Source organism: Eptesicus fuscus, chromosome 7, assembly GCF_027574615.1.
Source record: "Eptesicus fuscus isolate TK198812 chromosome 7, DD_ASM_mEF_20220401, whole genome shotgun sequence".
In the NCBI taxonomy this organism is placed as follows: Eukaryota; Metazoa; Chordata; class Mammalia; order Chiroptera; family Vespertilionidae; genus Eptesicus; species Eptesicus fuscus.
In genome coordinates, this window is record NC_072479.1 from 76,676,103 (window position 1) to 76,692,740 (window position 16,638).

Consider the following 16,638-nt stretch of genomic DNA (forward strand, 5'->3'; position numbering starts at 1 on the left):
CCTTCCTAGACTGTAGATGCTAAGTCCCAGACAGTGCCATGTTTCCAGCACCACACCCAGTGAAGACACACAGTATAATGGTTTAGAGAATAATGAATTTTTACACTAGGTAAACAGAATTTGTTTATAAGTTATATAATATTCTATACTCTTGTCTCAGCCAAATTTTTGAAAGTAAACTTTTTCAAAACCTTTAAACACTTTATTATAAAACCAGAGAATTAGAAACTTAAAAATGACTTCAAATAGTTATACACTAACATTAAAGTCTTTTGTTTTTCCACAAAAGCAAACCACAAAAATTAGTCGAAGTGACAAGATTTACGGAGACGCTGCAACTAGAACCCAACTTTATTGTTACAACCAATTTTTTATTTACAGAATATAAATCTCTTCAAAAAGATACATTCCTTCATTTAATCAATGGTAAAAGGCCTTATTAAACAGAAATAAAGCCTAAACATCACTTATATTTTAAACAGAAATACAAACAGCTTCATTAAACGTTTACGAACATAGAGCAAAAACATATTTTTACGTACTCAGTTACATGAATGAGGCTGTCTTTTATTTTCTTCACTGGCAACCCCATTTTGTCCACAGAACAAGTTTTACTTAAATTAACAGTAGTAAAAATGTAAAAATTAAATTTTAAACATGAAAATATGCAACAACGAACAGGAAGTATCTTCATTACCAAACAAATTAACAAGTTCTCAGATACTTTCTGAGGCATATCAAAACACCTCCTTCAAAAGTTGCATTCATTTGAGAGGTATCAATACATTTTCAGTGCTGAGACTATTTGTAGCACTTACAGTATATACAAAGCAGCATTATACTACTATCGTTCACATTTGATAAACACAAATTTAAGCTTTCTGCCAATTTCCCAATTTAACATACAACTACGGTAATGACAATTATTCACTGGGGTATTTTTCCTCCTGCATTTGAAATTATCATTTAAGAAAATTATCATTTAAGAACATGGAATGATGCCGTATCTTCTTTTTTTTAATGGTATTTAAAATTCAAATATTTCACATCATGGAAACTTCTTCATCCAGCTGTACAACGGCTCCTAGATACAGTTTAAAAGTTTTCCCTTCGCAAATTCCACCAATTTATAGTTACTTTAGTACAAACAAAAGGAAACTTCTTCAGATTACTGGACAATAAAAATGTCAGTGTGTCACTACCAAAACTGAAGTAGCAGCACACCACAACCATGGCAAGCAAATATTCACATTTTCTCCACAGCTTTTTGGGGGTCTTTTCCAGGACACATGAACTAGTTTACATGGATACCATCAGGTCACAACCTAGCTTTGAAAGTTCCTGTTAGAGTTTTAATATTTAACTAATGTAACAATTTAAATTAGCCAGCTTTTTCTTATTCATCACTAACTAGTTTAAATACACTATGTAGCCTTTTCAATTTTTGTAAGTATCTTATGTTTGTTAAAATGATTAATGAGTATTTATACCTTTAATGGATTAAGATGTAAACAAAAATATTGAGTATTTTACACAATTTTTTTGTAACTAGAAAAGCTATAGGATTCATAATTAACACATTTTATTTTAACCGGTTTGATAATATCAGTAGCATAGTAAGTGCATAGGAAAGAAGAGAAAGCAGATTTCAGCACAGAAATCTACTTAAAACTTTAATTTTGGATGCCCAACACAAATGGGTCTTCTCTATAAGCACTACCATTAGTTTTTCATTGAAATAGTGAAATTTTCTATTTCAAATTGTGATCCGGAAATAGAATTTTTAGCATAAAAATTGTGTTCAGAAAAATCTAATTCATTATGTAATGTATCTTACTAATTTCAGTTTTCAAGATTTCAAGTAATGCAATCCCAAGCATTTTCTTTTATAGTAACACATTTTAGAGACTAAGCTTCAAAGACAGGGGGAAGTTCATTTAAAATAATTGATATGCTTTTCTGTCCGAAGATATCAAACCCAAAACGTAACACTATAAGGTGTTATATAAGAAGAAATAAAAAGGCAGTTCAATATAACTAATTTCTTTTTTAAAAAGAAACAAAACAAAACAAAAAAGACTGCCTTATGTAACTAAGTTTCCAGTCAAAGGACATTCTAAAATCTACTGAACTAAAGAAAAATCAGAGCAAATTAACTTTCAAATAAAGATAAAGCTGCTTTAATCACATACTTATAATTCCATTTTCATCTGTGCATAACAGTTACTAGCGTTTGCCTTTTGCGTAAGTTGTGCAAGTTGCTGCCAATAACAAAACTCTCCTAGCACAAAGCACTATTAACTTTGTCTATCAACTGAAATCTGTATCACTTTGGAATGCAGTATCAATGCTTATTAAAGGTAATTTAAAGCAGAAAATCAAACTGATAGTATTCGCATTTATATTATAAAGCAATTAAAAATTATACAGAAAGCTTTGTGTAATGAAATACCTGTATAATTAGTAAAGTGGCGATTTTTAACTTGTAACAAAGTGTGTGGGGAGACTTTTTTCTTTAACTGCTGGAAGTTTTAGTAACATATTTATGAAGTTCAAATACTTTTAGTACAGCAAAAAAAGTAAATAGCAGTCATTAAAATATTACATCTTTTTGTTGTTTACAATCCCATAATAAACAACTTTATGTCTAGAGAAGCCACAAGAGATATGCTTTGGTTGAACTAACATCTATTATTTACCATATCTCTTATATACATGGGATTTAGATTCACACTGAGATACCAAAAATTTCATATTTTTATTGTAGAAAAAAAGTTAACCTTGAAAATAGGAAGAGACAATACTTCAGTTTGCAATCATTAAATTATATTTTTAATTTGCTTTAGCTTGAAATCCTGGAATGGAATTCTGTGTATATTAATTGACCACTTGCAGGAATCTAACCTCACAAAAACTAATGAACAACTAAAGAATGAAGAAGTCATATTAGGCACTGAGAGGCTACATAAATAAGTACTGACATTAACAAAAACTGATAAACCCTATCTCCAGTTCCTCTTGTTATCCTGCTGTGCAGCCAGAACTGCTGGCTGTTTCCAGTATAAAACCAAAGAACTGGATCAGTTCCTTACAGAAAATTTTCTTTAAAAGGGAAGAGAATGAAAAACAATACACAATCTCATATGCAAGATACAATTCACACTAATTTACAAATTTTTATTTACACTGTTTTATATACATTCCAGGCAGACCTAGTTGATGAGTTTTGTGCTCATTTTGATCTCAAATGATCATGTGAACAGTGTGATTTACTACCACATCTCTTTGATTTCCAGAAAATGGTGGTAGCATGGGGTTGGGTGTTGGGAGGTGGGGGAATCAAATATTACTGGTCAGGTAAGCTCTAACAAGTATGTAAAGAACAAAGAGGGAAATAACTGTGGAATTCTGCTTGTTAAGCATCCAGGCCACTATGGTCTATTGACTAACAATGAGTATACATGAATGCCACTTCTCTAACAACCATTTTCATATTTACAAAATGAGCTTACAAGTTGAGTTATTAGGTAAGGCATTCAAGTTCCTTAGCTTAACATAAAAAGGCAACAGACATCTCAAGAAGCCACAGGACACATTTTAGAGAGATGTCTTTCCTTTAGAATCTCTTAAATGGTCAACAAAAAGGAAAGCAATTTTGAACCCTATTAATAGCCTGCAGCATGATCCAAAAAAAATCTGTACAGAACTGAGAGCATCACAACATCCAAAACCTAACCAAAGAGTGAGGGAAATATTTTAACTATCTGATTATGTTCCCAAGATCCACTAGATACTCCCAGGACTAGAGTGAGAGCCTTTATTAACCTTTACATTCACTTCTATATGAATCTTTCTGAAATGTTTATTATAGTGTCACAGCTAGTATGCAGAGTCTATCAGCAATGACTCAGTGAATCTCTATTCAAAATAGTTTGAAGAATATGGAATAAGGTAGAAAAATGATCTTCTCCCCTCCGATGTAGATATATAACGTTTCACTTTAAGTCAGAAAGCAAAAAAATCAAGAGTATTACATATTCTTCATCATTGAAAATAATATTCCAACCACAGATGAAAATCCCACCAAAAACAATTTTTCAAGTACACTCTAACATTATATAAAAAGGTACTCATTGTTTAATTGGTTCCATATTCAGTCAATTAAGTAAAATTCTATTGATTCTACAACAATGTGGTTTATAAAAACAAGTGAACATTTTTAACATTGGGGAGGTAGAAAACAAATCTTGGTCTAACACTGTTATAGATATAGACATATTTTCATATTCTATTTATGTAACTAGAATTTACCATTTAAAATGGCCTTTAAGTGTTTCTACTTGATTACCTTTAAACATCTTGAGATAACCCAAGTATTTTAAAGCACTTATCTGAGAATATAAGTCATTTGGAATAATACATGACTCCTCAGAAGATTTCTCAGAGGATAACTTGTAGTTGCATATTCTGAATATGCAGATCCATTAAGCCAACTTTGTACATGGGCACTTATGTGACCAAAGTGAAAAGCTTGTCAGACTAATTTTCTAAGTAAAGACAACCATGACTACTCAACTCCACATGGCAGTCTTCAAAACATGAAGCTTACTTATTCCAAAGATCTAACTCCCTTCCAAATAATTATTATCATCCTCACTCCAAAACAAAATTAAAAAAAAAAATACACTAACAAAATCAAGAGAAATAAAAACAGAATCCTTCCTACAAGGAGTATTTCTGCTTAATTCACATTTTGATATATCAGATTTTAAGTGTACAAGATCAATGCCTTAAATGTTCCTTATTTAATTCTTTTAACACCTCAACTTCTCTGAACCTACATGTATCAAGCAATCATTTGCTATCATTTCAAAGATATGAAGCCAACTAAAGCATGAAACCAAAATGTAAAAAATGAATCTACAGGGGTAAAACAGAATTAATCTAAATGACTTTTCTTGTTCCCAAGTATTCTATCTTTGTTTCCAAAATTAGCAATTGTTCTACTATTATTTAATAACAAAGACATAGAACATTTCAATATGTAAAACAAAACATTTGGTTAGAAAAAACTCGATACACTAAAATTTTAAAAGCAAACTAGTAACTTAAATGACCACATTTAGTATATGAGAACATTATTGAATACAGATTTTGGTGACACAAAATCATCATATCTATTCTAGGATTATACAGTAAATATTTATACTGCCAGACTCTGTAGGAAGAGGAGAATTAAATTCTAAGGTAAATTCCCCCCAAAGAAACAGTTTCCAATATTCAGTTTAAAAAGATGTACCACTACCATAGATAGTGAATGTATCTCACACTCCTAGACAGGTATTTTTCAAAGAACATCCTAAGTTATCTATATCAGTGTCTGGCATTTCAAGAGTAAATGATCCATTTTACTTACAGTGCATCAAGATAAAAAAGTTACAATGAACATCTAGAACTTTTAACTAAAATTAATCTTATTAAAGTAAAAAAAAAAAAGTTTCCTCTGGAACATTTTCATTGCTTACACTTAACAGATGAGATAGATTAAAGCAGTCACAGAATCATGTTACATTTATAATAAATAATTCACATATAGCAGATTAAATTATCAAAAAGATTAAACTGACATCTTTATACCTATTTGCAGATTTAACAAATTTCTAATCTACTGCATACTGACAGCAGTAGGTATATTTTTTTACATCATTCAGTCTATTTAAAAAACAAATTGGTTGATAGAGGCATAATTTGTAAAGCAAGATAACCAAATTAAATAACAGAATCTTAACAAATAATTGGCTTTTCGGAATTTCTCAAGAAAAGATTCACAAGCATTGTTCAGCTACTTGAGAATAATTACATCTTTACTCAGGCATTTTTAATGCAGTCACTTCAGGCTTCATTTTAAAGTACTGGTTAAAACGAACAATTGCATATCTAGTGAGAAAAAGAGAATAACAAAATTAGTCAGAGCTGAAAACTTAATCCTCCCTTTATTTCCACTCACCCCTTCTCAACTAAATTTTTAAGTTTTACGATTTTTTCAAAGAACATATTTTTAGTTTATTGCACCACCTACTGGACACCTTTCTAATATTAAGTGCATTTAACAGATTAAACCAGATTTCCTCTCAAACCATGTATTAAATGTATGTAACCTTTATAACATTTGATTGAAAATAATAACTACAATGTCCCCTATGAGTTCTCAATGTTAATTCAAAAGAAAGTAGAGATAAATACAATGCATACAGTAAAATTAAACTTACCCAAGGAAATCAAACTCAATAGTGGAGTATTTGGCTTGAATCAAAGCCCACAATCCCCAAAAGAAATGAGAAGCCTAAAAAGAAAGGCAGAAAAAACAAGAATTACAATAATTCATTTCCCTTTTTGATATTTTTTTTTTTTTTTGTATTTTTAGAGAGTGGAAGGGAGAGATGGGAGAGGGAGGAGAGATAGAAACATTGATGAAAGAGAAACATCAACATCAACCAGCTGCCTCCTGCACACCCACTACCAGGGTTCAAGCCCGCAACCTGGGCATGTGCCCTGACCTGGAATCAAACCATTGACCTCTTGGTGCATGAGTTGACACTCAACCATTGAGTTACACAGGCCAGGCGACAATTCATTTCTTTGTAATGCAAATATCATATTTTTAATTTTTCTCTTTTTCATCAATTCCATAAAAAATACGTTATTGATTCTTTTTTATATAAAATATCTAAAATAAAGTAATAATTAAGTGTACAGTTATCTAGGTGGCTATAAATCACTTATGTCTACACCAAAAGAGGCTATAATAAACTACTGTCATTTAAAAACTGTAACCCAACTTCTATAATCTGTTTTATATAGGCAGAGTTCAGCATCAGCACTGATAGGTGTTGGTTAAGTGGTGTTTTTATTCAAGTTTCTTTTTCTTTTTCTTTTTTGGCAAAGTGTTTTTAATGATATTCATTGATAACAACCTCTCATATAAAATACATTATCAAAGAACCTGGTTACTTGACATAAAAATATAAACAAAATAAAAAATCCGAATCTCAAACCAAAAAAAGAAAAAATTAATGTGAAGAATGTTCTAGGGGTGACAAATATCTGGAAACAATTTGTATTGATCCAACAATTCTGCATACCAATCACAACATAAAATATGATGTTATTTATGTCAGAGAAAAATGGGTCTAGGAGAAAACCAATAGCTGTGTAATTAGGAGCTGTAAAATCATTGTGTGCACGCTTTATGATCATTGTCAGTTAAACATGGTATTTGAAGATCTGATAACACAAATAAAACTTCCAAGAAATACTTTAACTAGAAATATTATTTCAAAACTTTTACCCTAAAATAATCTCCTTTAAAAAATCAGCTGTTGTAAATTATTTACCCAAATGCATGTAAGTTTATTTCTGGACTCTTAGTTCTGTTCCATAGGTCCTTGTGTCTGTTTTTCAGCCAATACCACGTAGTTTTGATTATTATAGCTTTGTAGTAAAATTTGAAGTTAGGGAATGTGATACCTCAGGCTTCATTCTTTTTTCTCGGGATTGCTTTGGCTATTCGGGGTCTTTTGTAATTCCATACAAATCTGATGATTTTTTATTCTATTTCTTTAAACAAATTCATTGGGATTTTGATAAGGCTTGCATTAAATCTGTGTATTGCTTTAGGACATATTGTTGATTCTTCCAATCCATAAACAAAATACCTTTCCATTTCATTGTGTGTGTTTTTCAACCTCTTTTAATAATGCTGTGTAGTTTAAAGGAGCCACAAACATAAAATGGAGGGAAAAGACCTCTTCAACAAATTGTGCTAAGAAAATTTGAAAGCCACACACAGGAAAGAATGAAACTACAGTTTATCCCATATACAAACATTAACTCAAAATGGATCAAAAACCTAAATATAAGACCCAAAACTGCATAAAAGAAAACATAGGTATTACACTTATGATCTTAGTCTTAGAGGAAATTTTATAAATTTGACCCAAAAAGCGAGAGAGATAAAGGCGAAAATAAATGAATGGGACTATGTAAAACTAAAAAGCTTCTGCACAGCAAGAGAAATAGCCAACAAAAACAAAAAGGCAACCAACCAAATAGAAGATGATATCTGGAAACAACAGCTCCAACAAGGTGCTAATATCCAAAATATATAAAGAATTCATACAGCTCACCACACAAACAAACAATCCATTTAAAAAATGGGCAGAGGACCGGAACAAACACTACTCCAAAGACATACAAGTGGCCGAAAGATTTCTGAAAACATGCTTAACTTCATTAGCTGTTAGGGAAATGAAAATCACAACTACAATGAGGTAACACCTCACACTGTTAGAATGGCTATTATCAACAAGACAAGTAATACCAAGTGTTGGAGAGGTGTGGAGAAAAAGGAAACCTCATTCACTGCTGGTGGGAATGTAAACTGGTAAAACCACCATGGAAAACAGTAAGAAGGTTCCTCAAAAAATTAAGAGTATAGTTACCATATGACCCAGCAACCCTTCTTCTGAATATCTACCTGAAAATATTGAAAACATTTATTGGCAAAGATATATGCACCCCTATGTTCATTGCAACATTACACACGGTGGCCAAGAAATGGAAACAACCAAAGTGTCCTTCGAAAGATGACTGGATAAAGAAGAGTGATAAAGCCCTGGACAGTGTGGCTCAGTTGATTGGGCATTGTCCCATGCACCAAAAGGATGCAGGTTCAACTCCCAGTCAGGGGACATGCTGGGATTGCGGGCTCAATCCCTGCCAGGAGGCAGCCAATCAATGCTAAGATATGATATTCCTCTCTCTCCCTTCCTCTCTCTCTAAAAATCAATTAAAAATAATAGAGTGGTACATATACCCTATGGAATACTACTCAGCCATAAAAAAAGATGAAATACTGCCATTTGCAACAACATGGATGAACCCTGAGAAAATCATGCTAAGCAAAGTAAATCAGAGAAAAGATTTAGAACCATATGATTTCACTCATATGGAGGGCATAAAACCAAAAATAACAAATGAACGAACAAGAAACTCATAGACACAGACAATCGTATGGTGTTTACTAAAGGGAAGGGATTGGAGGTGAGGGAATCAAATATATGGTGATGGAAGATGATTTGACTTTGGGTGGTACAATATACAGATTCTGTATCATAAAAATGTGCACTCAAAACCTATATTATATTAACAAGCATCACTCCAATAAATGTAATTTTTAAAATGTGTGTTGCTGATAAAAATCTCTATTTAAAATATACTTTTGCAATTCATTATACTGTATCATTAATCTACATATATAAAAGCCTAAGTGACTGGATGACTGGATGACCGGATGGTAGCTATTATACGCACTGACCACCAGGGGGCAGACGCTCAATGCAGGAGCTGCCCCCTGGTGGTCAGTGCGCTCCCACAGCGGGAGTGCTGCTTAGCTGACAGACCGGCGCCAGAAGCTGGGCTCACGGCACGGCTGGCAAGAACCTCTCCCAAGAACACTCCCCTTGCGTGCCAGAGCAGTGGTGGTGGCAGACTCAGCGAGCTGGGATGAGTGGGAGCGGCACAGCACCCAGCCCAGGGTCAGGCTGCTCCCTGGCCACATGCCGCTTCGCACACTACTTCATGCTGTGCGAGATCGATGCAGACAGTGGGCTGGAGCCCACCGAGCTGGCTGGTAAGGCCAGGCTGCAGCGACGTGGAGGTCCACTGAACCCTGCAGGCCAGGCCAAGGACCCCACTGGTGCACGAATCTGTGCATCGGGCCTCTAGTGGGATATAAAAGTTCCCAACAAATACAGATATTTTTTTAAAAAAAAGAATAGCCCTAACCGGTTTGGCTCAATGGATAGAGCGTCGACCTGCGAACTCAAGGGTCCCAGGTTTGATTCCGGTCAAGGGCATGTACCTTGGTTGCAGGCACATCCCCAGTAGGGGGTGTGCAGGAGGCAGCCGATTGATGTCTCTCTCTCATCGATGTTTCTAGCTCTCTATCCCTCTCCCTTTCTCTCTGTAAAAAATCAATAAAATATATATATTTTTAAAAAGAATAAATAATATAGTAAAGAGTAAATAGCTAAAGTCACATGCATGGGAAACATAATGGTTTAAAATAAAAGGGCTGGGCTCTGGAGTCAAACTGCAAAAATTATTAGCTTTGTGGCTTTGAACAGTTTAATTAACTCCTCTGTGCCTTTGTTTCCTCATGTGTAAAAGGCAAGTGTAATATTATGCTTTATAATAAATATATATTTATTCCTCATCCATTGTTCCTGGCTCATAGCTCCTCAAATCCTTAGAATTTCCTAACCATAAGCAAATGAGAGCATCTTTTATTATAATATTTGGTCTTTCATCAAAGGTTCCTGAATAATTCCAGAGTCACAGAAGTTTAAGAAATATCTTATAATTTATAAGAAGCCCTTTTCAACCACACTTGAGTTTACAATATGAGGTGACTTCTGGAAAGCCCCTAAGGAAGAGAGCTGGTTGCCAGGGAAACCTGCCAAGGATTAGAGAGAAAACGTTCAGCCCAACCACCTCCTAATCTTTGAGGAGAGGAAAGGGGCTGGAGATTGAGTTCAATCAGCAATGGTCAATGACTTAATCCATATTGCCTATGTAATGGAGCCTTTATAGAACCCCCAAAGGAGAGCGTTTGGAGAGCTTGGTATCACTGCCTTGACTTATGCTAAGGTACCAGTAGCTTCATATACCATTGTTTTTGAACCGTCAGTGCAAATGTTAACATAGTCAAAAAAGCAGGTGTAACATATTATTATGAAAGTAGTTTTGGGCCGAAACCGGTTTGGCTCAGTGGATAGAGCGTCAGCCTGCGGACTGAAAGGTCCCAGGTTCGATTCCGGTCAAGGGCACGTACACTGGTTGTGGGCACATCCCCAGTGGGAGGTGTGCAGGAGGCAGCTGATTAATGTTTCTCTCTCGTAAGTGTTTCTAGCTTTCTATCCCTCTCCCTTCCTCTCTATAAAAAAATCAATAAAATATATTAAAAAAAAAAAAAGAAAGTAGTTTTGGATCTTAAAACTACTAGCATGTCTATGTATACAGGTTGGTATACACATAGACATGCTGGGAGGTTGGTGCACCTTAAACTCTAGGGGAAAAGAGTTCCTGCATTCAGGACTGTCTGGACCTTGTCCAATGTACCTCTTAATCGAACTATGCTTATACAGCCTTTATATTATCCTTCATAATACACTGGCAAGAATCTGTAAATGTTGCTGAGTTCTGTGAGCCACAAATAAGTCAAATCCAAGGAGGGAGTTGTGGAATTTACAGACAGTAGGTAAGAAGCACAGGTAACAACCTAGACTCACAATTGGCATCTAAGAGGGGCAGGAGGGACAACAACAGACAGTCTTATGGGATTGAATCCTTAACCTGGGGGATCTGACATTATCTCCAGAACTGAGTTAAATTTCTAGGACACTCAGAAGTCACTTCTGCTGAGAATTGGAAAATTACTTGATGGTGTAAAATAACACACATCAGAGTAGTAATAATAGTATCTTTACCTGGTATATAACAAACATTCAATAAAATATGATTATATTAAATTAGAATGATAAAAATTATAAAGATTTTTTAAATGGCCTTCTTTTTACCTAAGTATCTTACACATATAATGAGAAGTAAATTATGAGATGAAACTACAGGCCTGGTGCATGAAAACTTGTGCACTGAGGGGGGTGGGGTGTCCCTCAGCCCGGCCTGTGCCCTCTCGCAATCCGGGATCTCTCAGGGGATGTCCATCTGCCGGCTTAGGCCCACTCCCCGGGGGATCAGGCCTAAGCTGGCAGTCAGATATCCCATCCCTCTGGCAGCCCGGGAGCCCTCGGGGGATATCCAACTGATGGCTTAGGCCCACAGTCAGATATTCTTAGCGCTGCCAAGGAGGCAAGGCTCCCACCACTGCTGCTGTGCTCGCAGTTGTTAGCCCGGCTTGTGGCTGACTGGAGCTCCCCCTGCGAGAGTGCACTGACCACCTGGGGCAGCTACTGTGTTGAGCATCTGCCCCTGGTGGTCAGTGCACATCATAGCGACCAGTCGTTCCGCTGTTAGGGTCAATTTGCATATTACCCTTTTATTATATTGGATGCTTTTTTTTTTTTTTTTTTTTTGGAAAGTCTAAACAAGCAAGGGGTTCTCAAAGCTGTCCATCAAATCCATGAGAGGTTCTTAAGATCCAAAACTATCGTATTTTCATAATAATATGTTACACCTGCCTTTTTGACTATGTTAACATTTGCACTGACGGTTCAAAAACAATGGTATATGAAGCTACTGGTACCTTAGCATAAGTCAAGGCAGTGATACCAAACTGTATTAGTGTAGTATCCTATATTCTTCATCCTCACGCACTAAAGAGTAAAAAGTCAGTCTCACTAAAGAATGTTCTTAATGAAATCTTTAAAATTATTAATTTTATTAAATCTCTACTCCTGAGTGCATGCTACTCTAACATTCTATGAAATTACATAGAAAGCACACATAAAGCACGTCTACTACATACCAAAAAAAAATGGAGACTGTCTCAAGAAAAGCATTTAAATGAGTTGGAGTTGTGAGCTCAACTTGCACATGTATAATGGAAAACCATATTTTACTTAAAACAACTGATAAACTAAAGTATAAAACCAATAAACTTTTATCATGTTAACATTAAGATGTAATGATGAATGCATCGTGGAAAACCTCGTTTCCCATAAATCTGTCCTTGAATATGCTTTCATAAGAAAGAAAAAAGAAGACATCTATAATAATAAAAGCATAATATGCTAATTAGACCGGACAGCTGAACAACCTTCCTGACGAAGCCACAGCAGAGGGGGCCAAGGCAGAGGTGGTTAGGGGCAATCAGGTAGGTAGGCAGGCAGGCAGGCAGGCAAGCAGGCAGGCAGGCAAGCGGTTAGGAGCCAGAGATCCCAGATTGCGAGAGGGATATCTGACTGCCGGTTTAGGCTCAATCCCACATGATCGGGCCTAAACCGGCAGTCGGACATCCCCCGAGGGGTCCTGGATTGCGAGAGGGTGCAGGCCGGGCTGAGGGACCCCCTCCCCCTGCACGAATTTCGTGCACTGGGCCTCTAGTATAATATACAAACACTAATTCACAAATAATCCTAACTCTAACTGGAATCCATTCATTAAACAAATAATTACTGGGCACTTATCAAGTAGCCAGGCACTATTGTTCTAGGGATTGGAAATATGGTTGTAAACAAAACAAAATCTTGGTCCTCAAAAATACTATAATGGAAAAATTGTAAAGAATCGTATTTTGTCATTATTTTGAACAAAAATTCACAAAATTCAAAACAGAAAACTGTTTTATAAGATGAAAATTTAAACAGTTGTTAAATCATATGAAGAATCTTCTGTTAAAATTTAAACTTACCAAAGCAAACTGATTGACTTGAATGAAGAGTATTTCTACCTCCTTTTCAGTAACTTCAGTCCCAAAGCCCTTATATTCTTTGTAGGCTTCAAGGTAAGAACGCAGCCACTGGTCCTGTAGTTCTCTACCTGGGTAGAGACTATAATCTACATCACTCACACCTAAAGTGAAAAAAAAAAAAAAGTGCAATGAAAATTTCAAAAACACATTCTCTTATGTACTAGTATACCTTTAATAATTCTTACTATCTATATAATTTTCAGAGAAAAAATAAAACATACTAGATTTAATCAGCATGTATTAAAATAAATCAATCATAATGTATTCTTAAGTTTGAATGCACAATACAGTTGACCACCATAATCAATTCACATTGCTTCAATTTTTCCTCAGTGTAAAGCTTGAACTACCTGCATCAGAAGCACCAAATCTTTTCACTAAGCAGCCAGAAGATACTTGTGCACATTAATATCTACAGTATTTCCTAAAACTGTGGCTCTAAATCTTTCTTGACTATTACTCACAGGGTAAGAAAGACATTTCATATTGAAACCTCATACACACACCTGATATTAAGTTTTACAAACCACATTTACCCTAACTATACGTTCCAACTCCAACTTTTCTACTACATATTTTCTGGTCCTTGCGTTAAAATAATTACCCCACAAATTTGATCTTATCATTCATACTATTTTGCCTAGCATTCAAGGTTCTTCGTAATTTGGTCCAAATTTACTTCTCTGATCTTATAACCTATTCTCCTGCATGAATTTTATATCCTACAAAAATAAGTACACTGCCCCAACTGGTTTGGCTCAGTGAATAGAGCATCAGCCTGCAGACTGAAAGGTCCCAGGTTCGATTCCAGCCAAGGGCATGTACCTTGGTTACGGGCACATCCCCAGTAGGATGTGTGCAGGAAGCAGCTGTTTCTCTCTCATTGATGTTTCTAACTCTCTATCCCTCTCTCTTCCTCTCTGTAAAAAATCAATAAAACATGTTTAAAAAATAATAATTACAATCCTCTTGGAAGTTTTCTCCCTTCTTCCTACAGTACCCTCCTTTCTATTCTATCTGCACATGCAAATGCTACCTAACTCTCAAGTGTTACCATTTTTCTATGCTACCTTTCAACTGTTAGCTTAATTTCTTTTCTACACAAAATCTTACTAAGATCAGTGGAGTTTCCTCCTTCATATCCATAGCAGTGACTATCCTTAATACTAACACAATGATTATTCATTATATAAACAGCTGCTTTCCCTTCCTACAGAGATGCACAGTATATATGTAGATAGAGATATGACATGCATATGATAAGTATAGTGTAGGGAAATTGAATACATGTAAACTGAAACTTTTTCCCCAGCCAATAACCTAAAGTATATTAAAATATATGAATGCATGGATGTATACAAACACAAATTCAACAATGAAAAATTCCTACTAGGTGTAAACCATCTAGGGGAATTTCCTATTCCTTAGTTCTAGAGCATTTCGTTTCTAAATATAGTCATAAAATGTATTTTAAATTAATTCCATTTACATTAGAAAAACTAAACCTTTTATACTTGACAGTACTAATGGAATAATTTTCAGGGGCAAAAATGACCAGATTTTCAATTATTCAGTCAAAGACAGACACACACACACACACACACACACACACACACACACACACACTCAAGCCTTTTAATTAATCAACGTTTCAAAAACCCAATTACACAATGGAAATAGCAAAGGCTTTTATGTGATTTTTAAAATTGGTTTCAAATCATAGTTTCTGTATTTTTCTGTGCTCTTGATGAGTTATTTCCTTCATCTGTATACTGGGAATATTACCTAACTTTAAAAATTGTTGTAGAAAAAAAAAATAAGGTAAAATAAGACTTATAAAGCATCTTGCACTGTGTCAGGCCCTAATAGAAGCCACAATAATTATTTCTTACTAGAGGCCCGATGCACGAAATTCGTGCAAGAGTAGGCTTTCCTTCCCCCCGCTGCTGGCACTGCTTCCCTCTGGCACCCAGGACCCAGGCTTCCCTCGCAGCCTCGGCTTCGTCTGGAAGGACGTCCGGAAGGATGTCTAGTCTAATTAGCATATTGCGCTTTTATTATTATAGAAGATTTCCCTTAAGACATTAATGAAGAAGTCTTCTCTACCCCCCAGTAATAAACAAAAACAAATAAAGAACAATGGACAGAAAAAAAGTTAAAAGAATTTTGCTCCTCTTCCCAGTTTATCTATTTTAAAGAAAAAAAAAATTCTAAAAGTGTCATATCAAAGTTACATTATGCTATTCCACTAGTTAAGCCCTGGATTTTACCTGCAAATTCATTGAAATGATTTCCAATATCATATGCCAGGTAGTTGTATCCAGAATATTCATAATCAATGAACTGTACATCACCTATGTGAGACACAAAAACAAAGACATAAGAAATCACATATAAGATCAGAAAATCCCTAAGCTATTTGTAATTAAATAGCTTTTAATATTTTGTCTCATTGTACGTGCTTGGTTACATGCACTTCTGAGACAATACAGGGTAAGGCTGTGAATTTATGGCAATGAGCTTTACAAAATTCAATTATGTATCTTTGTCAACAGCTTATTTATGAACATTACTGTCCACTATAATCAAGATAAGTCAAAATACTGTATATTGTCATTCTCCAAATTCAAATAAAAGCAAAATGTCTTTCACCACATGGGGGCATCAGTTACTTAAAAATTCAAATTTAATTAGAAATGAAAACTTTGGAAATTGTTATTATCTAAGCAATTAAAAAAAAATCTGATACTTCAACAGTGAGCTAACAAGCTAACTTACATATAGGAATCAAATATAAACTTTCAAAGACTTGAATTCTGTGAATCCTGCAGTTATGCTATTAACACTTGCTGATCAATTTAACAATATCCCTAATTAAAGAATTTAGTTGCAATCAAGCTCTTAGATTGTCTTAGAATACCATATAACTTAAGTTTCTAATACATACCTGAGCAGCATTAAAGTGGTTGTTTTATCTTTTCTAAAAAACAAAGGTACACTGACTACTATAGGAGATCTGGGGCTCAACAGAGATACATGTTTTTGGGTTTTTTTTTAAGAGACAAGAGAAAATGTTGTACGAGAGAGAGAGCAAGAGCAGAGCAAGAGCAAGAGAGATAATACAAATCTAAATGGGTCACAGTGTC

The 16,638-nt window shown here is 34.9% G+C and overlaps 1 protein-coding gene across 1 annotated transcript in view; it reads right to left on the bottom strand.

Moving 5' to 3' along the window:
- Positions 1–335: 335 nt before the first annotated feature.
- The window catches only part of ETNK1 (ethanolamine kinase 1), a 53,027-nt gene continuing 36,724 nt past the window's right edge, over positions 336–16,638 (bottom strand). The window contains exons 5-8 of the mRNA XM_054719221.1: positions 15,763–15,846; positions 13,433–13,593; positions 6,270–6,343; positions 336–5,937 (exon numbers count right to left, since the gene is read on the bottom strand). Of these exons, the coding sequence (XP_054575196.1) occupies positions 5,865–5,937; positions 6,270–6,343; positions 13,433–13,593; positions 15,763–15,846 (392 nt within the window). The 3' untranslated portion in view covers positions 336–5,864. The remainder of the gene's footprint in view (positions 5,938–6,269; positions 6,344–13,432; positions 13,594–15,762; positions 15,847–16,638) is intronic.